General features: G+C 40.4%; 1 protein-coding gene across 2 annotated transcripts in view; it reads left to right on the forward strand.

Annotated features, from left to right (window-relative positions):
* The window catches only part of YLPM1 (YLP motif containing 1), a 66,548-nt gene extending 60,634 nt beyond the window's left edge, over nt 1-5,914 (forward strand). Inside the window, exons 19-21 of one of the 2 annotated variants that reach the window (XM_015420638.1) lie at nt 1,422-1,552; nt 4,972-5,153; nt 5,540-5,914. In XM_015420638.1, coding sequence (XP_015276124.1) covers nt 1,422-1,552; nt 4,972-5,118 — 278 coding nt within the window. In that variant the 3' untranslated portion in view covers nt 5,119-5,153; nt 5,540-5,914. Of the gene's footprint in view, nt 1-1,421; nt 1,553-4,971; nt 5,154-5,539 lie in introns of those variants that run through there. The other variant, XM_015420639.1, reaches the window with a different exon arrangement.
* The last annotated feature ends 3,225 nt before the right edge of the window (nt 5,915-9,139 follow it).

The following is a 9,139-nucleotide window of genomic DNA, read 5'->3' on the forward strand; positions in this document are numbered from 1 at the left end:
AACGCTTTGGAATGACATTTGGCACTGTGGACAAGCTGCAGATGAATGGAAAATTAATCTGTGAATGGAATTTCTTCTGTTCTGCATCAGGCTATTTTAATCCCGTTTCTAGTTGTTTGGGGAGTTCCATAAGGCCTGTATCTTATGCCTATATTTTTGTAACTCGTGCCTCATGTTCTTAAATGTAACTATATCTTTCTCTCTTGAGTGCATTTTACATATAAACTGGGACAGTTCGTAATGTGAGCCCATTAATAGAAAATGGCTTATAAATCTAGCTTGTGAATCTATTTCAAAACGGTTTTGGAGTAATTCCCATGTCTGGAGCTGAACATGCCACTTTGATCAAGATATCCTTTGTGATATTTAGCTGGTGCTTGTAAAAATACAGTTAAGGTTAGCTGTTTACAAGAGCAGCTACAGTTAATTTAACATAAATCATCATTCTAAATAAATGTAATTGACAATTCACATGCCATATTTGCAGTCTTGAATGGGTAGTACTGTGAATTTAGAAACTGTGCTTCAAAATACAGCAGTGTCTATTATCCTTTGATAAATTACACATAGCTGCTATTCTTGTTTTTGCTGTATTGAAAATGAAATTTTCTGCATTATGGCAAATATGCAGCTTTCTTACAAATAGGAAGGAGACAAAGTTTGCTAACTTTTAGTAATCTCTAGTAGCCATTCAGTCTACACATAACCCCGAAATACAGTATTTTGCTCTTATACATGGAACAGTTATCACAACCATCTCAATACAGTCTGCTGCCTAATAATGGCTTCATGAAAATGGCTACAGGAAAATATCATGAAACTTATAACTCTTGCAGATAGCAGAAAAGAAAGTCTCCGCAGTCCACAAAGTCAATTACATATTCACACCAGTTCAGTTGTCATAATAGAAACCTGCTTTGTAATAATTGTTAAGGAAAAAGTGACCACAGTGGAATGACAGATCAGCCATATGAGTTCAACCAAAAGAAGAAAATGGTAAGCTGTGGGCAGCCTCAGCCCTCCTTTAGCTGATATTCTACTGTGCAGTCAGTTAACCTAACACAAGGCATTAATCATTGCTTTTGACCATTAAACTGCTGGCAACTGGAGTGTTTTCAGAATACATTCAAGTACCACTACAATTTATGGACTCTGCCAGGAGGATCATCCAAGACCAAGAAGCATTTCTCCCTTCTACTTACATATAATCATATATTACAGGCACAAGGTTGGTTTAAAAAAATGATAATGGGTTTACCTACTGAGAGATTATCGCACTCACGAAGATACCCAGGAATTTGCAGATTACGCTACTATGAGTTACCATCATGCCCTCTTGAGAGCATTCCTAGTTACCTTGTTTGTGTTGGGCATCACACAAGTTTTCTTCTTTAACCCTAAGGCTATGTGTTTGTTCTCAGACAAATTGGATGGGCTGCGAACTGGTGCTAAGCGGAAACGTGATTGGGAGGCAATTGCCAGCAGAATGGAAGATTATCTTCAGCTTCCCGATGACTATGATACCCGTGCTTCTGAACCTGGAAAGAAGAGGGTAATAAATGTCATTTTGGATTTAAAGTTTCAGAGAGACTCATTTCAGAAGCATTTCACAAAGGTCATTGCATTAATTTCCATTGTTCATTGAGTTTCCATTTATCTTACAAAACATTTTCAGAAACATGGACTCCGGTCATGAGTGTGTGACAGACAGGATCAAAGAGCAAAGCTTAATAGTATGCTTGTAATGGCAAAACAGGAGATATTGTTTGGCAAGGGAATTAAACGGACAGTGACAAATCATTGTATAATCAAGGGAAATGGGACACATACAGCTAGTATTGTGGGCTGAAGACACACTTTATGGATGTCTTCTAAATATAAGTTTCCAAAGAACATCACCACTGAATTTTCATCAGTTTTTGTTTCAAAAGTGTCTTCTACTCTTACTCTGATTCATTTAATGCACGTTTGTGGCCATTGGTCTTCTGGCAGAATAACACACCCTTGACGATGAGGCAGCCAGCTCTCATTCCCCGCAGCACAACAGCAAGACTTTTACCCTGATTCAACTCTGATTGCAAATAGTTGTACATTATTAAATTGAGGCCAAATGTGGATGCAGATGTGCATCCCACTGACAGGCCATCAGTACTACATTACTTTTAGTAAGAATCATATCCAGACGTGCTTTCCCATCTGCATTCTGCCCTAAGTTGTCAACTAAGTGTGTGAATCCATCGGGGTCAGGGCTCATTGACCCAGTTGTCTTAGCACAGGAATGTATTCCCTCTCCTCAGCTTCAGTTGGATTTTGCAGAGGGATGTGAAATATCTGTAAATGGGAAGTGCATCCCCCCCCCTTCATTATTATTTTTATTATACTTTATGCTGGCAAACTCTCAGGGTGAGTAAATGTGTTCAGTGCGTCTTTTTACTGCTTCCTGCCTCAGTTCTTCTATCTCAGTTCAGGGGTAGGTAGATGCATGTAGGTACCCTCACAACCTGACCTGGGTATTACAGCTCATAAGATCTGTGTATACACACCTGAGTGTCTGCTGAGCTATTTCCCCAGAAGAGAGAGGCACTTCTGTTGAATAAGTCTAACATTTATTGACTAATAAATGGATAGAAGAGGCAAATATATATGACAGTCAATAATGGCAACTAATAAAGTAAAAATACACTTTCAAACAGTAGTATAAGAAGTATCCTAATTACTTAGATGTATTCCATCTGTGGCTAGTCCCAGAGGGTCCCATCCAAAGGGAGGTGTGAGTGTAGGTTCAGAGAGAACCGGAGTGGATGAAAAGGTGAGGGCCAGAGAATGAGTGCATAAGGGTGGTATGAGGAATCAGTGGGAGGTGGTCAGATGGATAAGGAGGGGGAGGAGTCAGTTGAGAATCACAGCTGAAGAGCTGGGCAGAGCATGAGACAGTAAACTTGTTCAGGGAGGGTGGAAGCACCAGCATGGAGTACCAAGAGGGGTATGGCTCAGTGGCTGTAGAAGGAGGGCCTCATCAAGCAATGGAGCCAGGGTACCAGCAGTGAGCTGGAGTGAGTAGCATGGAGGGCTTGGGTAGTCAGAGACAGAAGGATACAAGTTAGGTTACTGAAGAGAATCTAAGTCCAGGGCAGTATTGGAAAGTGGTTGGTTAGAGAAGAGCATGAGAGCAGATAAGATTGGAGTACAGAGTGTGGCAGTAAGAGGAGAGCAACTAGGGCAGACTCTGTTTTGTACTGAAGTGCATGCATTGTTTTGGTGGTAAAGAGGTATGGAGAAGGAACTTAAACTGAAGCCTCATTGGACCTTGAATTTCTTATCCCATTTCCTACATTTGGGGGAGGGGGTAGTTTTCAGGGTTCAAAGGTTGCCTCACTGGAGGATGCTGTGAGGCAGTTTAATTTGACAGGGGATGGGTCAATTTTTGTGATAGAATCAGGAAGCAGGCTAGATTGCCCTATCTGGATGGGCTAGGTATTCTGAGATCCCAGTTAAGTGTCCTGCAGTGTGCGTCAGTATCCTACAGGTATTGGCCACTCTTATGTGTGGGAGGCTGGTACCTGGCTGGATTACATACTTTCTCATAGGACTCCTGTGTGCCTTACCATGAGGTAGCATTTTATGTGATCTTAATTTCCATACAGGAAACTAAATAGTCTTTGGGCCGGAATTAAAAATGAGACTCCATTTTTTCCTATATCCTATGGCCCCAAGAGTCTTCTGGGGTAATATTACCATCTGAGTTACATAGTTTATACAGGTAAATAATACAGATGGGAGATAATGGACCTTAATGAGTCATGCTAACGATTGGACTAGTGAATTTTTATGCCTTCCCTACAGTCCAGTGACAGACCTGCAAGACCTTTGCTGGAACCCAAGAGAACTAAGTTTAACCAAGAACTAAGACTAAACTACCAGAGATACAGCCTCAAGGACCCACTGGCATGATTTACTACATGCCAACTCCATACATACTACATAAGCACGAATGTGTACAAATGACAAGTAAACTGTGAAACTCATCATGACCTGCCTTGGAGTGTCTGAGGAGAGAGCTTCAGTAATAAGGAAGGAACAAAAACATTGTACAACCTCTTCACATGTTCAGAAAAGAAGTCACATCTTTCACTGCTTAGGCGGAGTACTTTTCCTTTTAGTGCGTTAAAAATATGCAAAGAGGGAACTTGGAACAGACACATGAATTCCCAATCTGTGTGTGGAACCAGCATGTTTTGTTGCACGAGAGATTGTGCACCTTCTCCGTTCACATATTACTCAGAAATACAAACACTGAAACCACAAGTCTGCTTTTTGTTACTCAATGTTTGAAGTGCACTGAAGAGGAAAATTCTATGGGGAAAAAATTGTGCAGTAACTTATGCTCTGCATATGCCAGTTCATCTGACTGGCAGATTGGTTGCTACATGATATGGTGCCCAGTAGTGAATTATAGAATTGCAAGTTCATCTTAGTGTCTTCTGTGCAATCCCACATTGGTACTGCACTGACACAGGTCAAATGTGTGCCTTCACAGAAGACTGCTTGATGAATGCAAACCTGTTTTTTCGCCTGGAAAAGTATTCAAGATTATTTTTCCTATGTGGAAGCATAATTCTTTCATTATGGAGGCAAGACAGGAATGCTCCTTTGCTGTCTTGTATTCTTTTCTTATAGGCAAAGTCTTCATTGGTATGTTTAGAAACAGGAATAAATTCAAGGATAGTATGGCAGCTTGTAAAATTACAGAACTGAAAGTGATCGAGGCTTAAGTTTTGTCCATTTCTCAGTCTGTACAAAGTGGCTCTTGGTGCATTCAGTTTTCAGATACTCAATGGATTGGGGGTGGGCGGGTGGCCATGCTTTTTCTGCATAGTCATATATCTTTGCTATATGCACAACTGTATTGGGATGAAAAATGTCTCACTACTTTTTCTGAAGTGAGTATCGTCCTGACACTATTCTTTGTAGGTGAGGTGGGCAGACCTCGAAGAAAAAAAGGATGCAGACAGAAAAAGGGCCATTGGTTTTGTTGTTGGACAAACAGATTGGGAGAAAATCACAGATGAAAGTGGTCATCTTGCTGAGAGAGCCCTTAATCGCACCAAGTATATCTGATATGATTTTTTCATGGGATTTTTCTACCTTTTAAGGTAAGCGCTAAGCCTCTTTTGTCTTTAATGTGGGAGGGAGAGTTGAGAATGTGTCACACTATGTACAGTGGGAAGAATTATCTAGATATTGGCTTAGATCCAGCAATGTGCAAATGGAACCGTAAACAGACATAGCACAATTCTGCTGTTACAAGAATCTTGACAAAGTGGGAACGCAAGCTGAGATGCAATAAGTTTGACTTGTCAATTATGAATCTAATTTGATGTCTAATTTCCATTCTGATATGTGATAAGCAGAGGAAATTGAATGCCAAAGTTAAGATATCTGGTTATAAACTTCATAAGGATGGCAACTGTCAGCAGTGTGTTATTTCTCTCATTGACATACTGATTGATTCTCTTTAACAATTTTCTTTTCTCTGCAGGCCATTAGCTTTGATGAGAACTGAACGCAGGGTGGCGTTCCCCCATCTAGAACCTTGTGGGGGTTTCTTTCTTTAGAAACTTTTTATTTTGTTGTGTTCTTTGAAATTTTGACTAGTGATGTCCAGCAGCCCCAAGTAACATGGAATCCCATTGCACCTAAATGTGAAAGAAGGTTTTTGTGTTAACATAGTAGTTTTAGCTTTTATGCGTGCAGTAGAATGGAAAAATTAGGCCAAGAACATTTCCACTGCTGTTTTTGTCACAGAATATCTGCATTTACCATTGCGTTGTTGCTTTGTGGCTGTTATTTTATACTGTACAAACTTTGTAGTTTATTGTACTATCAAATGGAACAATAAACTTTCACTATGATCCCAGTGAATGATGTAGTCGGCCATGAATTATATGGGTTGTGGTGTGTGTCTGTGTGTTTATCTTTAAAATATGGGCTCCGTCTCTTGAAAGAATGTCAGAAACCAATATAGCAGAAGGCTTAGGATGATCCAGAAATTGTTATTGGACATTAACAACTCATGTTATCTTTCTTCTCTAAAGGATTTTTAGTTTTCATACAAAATTTCTTTTTAGACAAAAATTGAGCTTGTGTGCAGACATCAGAGGGCACTGGTGTAGAAACAGACTGAAAAACACCTCAGTTGTCTCAAGAAGGAGAAAGTTATCTGTCTCCTAGAGGATGGCTGAATGACTTCATATACTGTGTTCTCTCTGTCATATGACATACATAGCTTCACATGTTTACTGATGAACATACTTAATTGTTTCCTTCCGAATTTTTCATCCAGTGGTTAGTGTTGTGAATTATAGGTACCACACTGCCTAAATGAAATCATTTCACTTAGTAAAACATTTGAAATTGTGGTCTTAGTTTCTGTACTAAAATAAACAGTCTTGAAAGCTGCTTCAGCCATTCTTGCTAGCCCATCTGCATAGTTGATTGCCTTCCAAATGTTTTCAGTTCATGAATACATTACTACTGATCAGGGCATTTTGCTACATTGAAGGCGAGCTGCTGTTAGTAGCTGATGAATAGTTTATTACGGTAATGCACTTGTTTATTTGACATTTTCTACTCTGATTAATTATGTATAATTTGAAAGCTATTCCCAGTATGAATAATCAAATACTTGAATGCAATGCAGACTGTTAAAGGGCCAGGAAAGCTTATTCTTATGTATACATTCCTATTATGCGGTAGTATGACTTTTTATTGGTAAGCTATTTTTGGACCCGCATTATCAGTGAATAAGAGCCATTAATTGCAAAGAGCTAGGAAGCTGGATGCTTTTGTAACCTTGTCAGTGTCAGGAATTGCACTCTTATTTTACTAAACAAAACCCACCATTTGATGAGAAGACTTACGGGGATCTAATACCATTTTCAAGTAGTATAATAAATGGCTCTGTCAGACAGAGATGCTCAGGGGAATATCTTGCTTTAACACTTGGGTGATCATTTTTCATTGTCATTTTTATAGCTGATTTCTATCTAATTATGCATGTCTTTTCTGAATCAGCCTCATTCTACTGTTTCCCCTTCTTTCCTCTCCAGAAAAGGGCAAGAATTGCTTCTGCTAGTATACTTTGCAGAGTAATATGGCTTGCTGCTCTTGTATTGTGAAGCATAAAAGGAAAGACCCATGACCCTTGATGATCTGGTTTTTAAAAATGTGTGCTTCCAAAGAGCACTTCTGTGTGTTGCTAAAGAAGCATGGATGAAAACTGCTAACAGGGTGTGATTTGGTTCAAAATGACAACATGGCTTTGAATATAAAGACATTATGTTTTTTCTGTTTAAATTTAAGCCCATTCAAAAGCTCAGTGCTATATTTATCTTGACCATTTGCAGCAGCTTGCTTTCAACCTATTGGAATAGCTTGTGAATTTGTATGTGTTACTAGCAACTCACAAGGATAATCTTGAATCCAATTGAATGAGCATAAAGATAAGTAAGGTACCCTGTGAGGCAGGTGGGGCTGAGAGAGTTCTGAGAGGACTGTGACTAGGTCAAGGTTACCCAGCAGGCTTCCTGTGGAGGAGTGGGGAATCAAACCCAGTTCTCCAGATTAGAGTCCATCGCTCTTAAAACTACTACACTACACTGGATCTGAGACAGAGCTAAGAAGGTCTTGGTCTGGTCATATCCTTGGATGTCGGTTTATGTGGCTAACCTATGTTAGACAGCCTTGTATTCCATGGAAGAAAGGCAAGAGATACATAGTAGGATCAGTTTTACTTGGGTGTAAACTAAGCATGGACTACCAGAACACTCAACAGTAGAGTCAGATTCATTGTGGTGAGACTGCACTTCTCTCTCATGAGATTTTGTGGCTATGTTGGCAGTGAAGTCCACCTAAGAGAAGTCCTATTTAGGCAGATTTAAATTCATATCAGATTAGCAGGAAGAGCATATCTATAGCAAACAACTGGTATCGCATTTACAGCTACTATTCATGCAGTTTTGGGATACTGGCAAAATGCCTGCCTGGACTGCAAGTCCCCAGTGTGCTAAAGCAGTACATATAGGCAAGGGGATCAGATTTAAATGAGATACTAGACATGAACAATTTCAGAAGAGTACCGTGTTCATGCTATGTAGCATGACATTTAAATTCCTCCTTTAGATTATTGTACTCCACCATAATTGCTGCTTTATCTTGGTTTTGCCACCACCATTGGTTCTCTTTTTGGTGCAACCAAGCTTTTTTATGTACTACAGGAATTTATAGCTCACTAGCCTGCTACCTGTGCTTCGCTACGTTATTTAAGTTCTGTAAATCCAGTTATAATACTGATGATGTGAAATTTGAAATGTGACATTTGTTGTAGGAATTCTAACAGAGAAGACTGTAGTGTAAGAAATGAAGTGAGACATATGTACTTTTTTTCTCTCTCTACTGAAGGACCTCTCTCTAGACCACATTGGTGGTTCTGCCCTCAGGTGCTAGGATCACCAGGCTGCTTGATGAGCTCACTCTGGAGCAGGCCACATAGAACTGTCCATTTAAGAAGCAGTCGTCTGTTAAGTCAACTCCTGCTAACTTCCACGAAAGTGATGGCTTCTCTCCTTCTGTTCCTGGATTGTTTTGCTCATATGGAGACTGTGTTGTTGCTGGTGATCTTGCTGGTACTTGGCCTGTGCAGCTCAGTGCACTGCAGGAGTACTATGTGCAAATGTCTTTGCCACATTCCTAAGTTGCCTCCTCCTTGTAGCATTGGTGTATCTGGCTCGACGTTTGCCAGGAGCTTTCTTGGGGGCAGTAAGAGGTGTGAGGGAGTGGTGATGTGGTGGACATTTCTTCAGGTTCATGAGGGAGGCACGCATCGAAATGGCTCCTAGAAATGTCTTTTACTGTCTCCCCATAAACATTCATACCCTGGCCCTGCTCCTATACCTAACAGACACCGGCCTGTCTGGTGTCGGGGGGGATTATATTTAAAGGCATCAGGTAGGCTGGGCCAGCAGCAGTGCTAAGGCAATCCTGCTGAGCAAACCTCTCCAGCGGCTGTAAGCATCCCACCTCCTCTCCTACACCTGACAGGCAGCTGCCTGTCCAGTGTAGGAGGGGGAGGGGGAGAAGT

This window comes from Gekko japonicus, unplaced genomic scaffold (genome assembly GCF_001447785.1).
Source record: "Gekko japonicus isolate JY-2015 unplaced genomic scaffold, Gekko_japonicus_V1.1 scaffold1050, whole genome shotgun sequence".
Classification (NCBI taxonomy): domain Eukaryota; kingdom Metazoa; phylum Chordata; class Lepidosauria; order Squamata; family Gekkonidae; genus Gekko; species Gekko japonicus.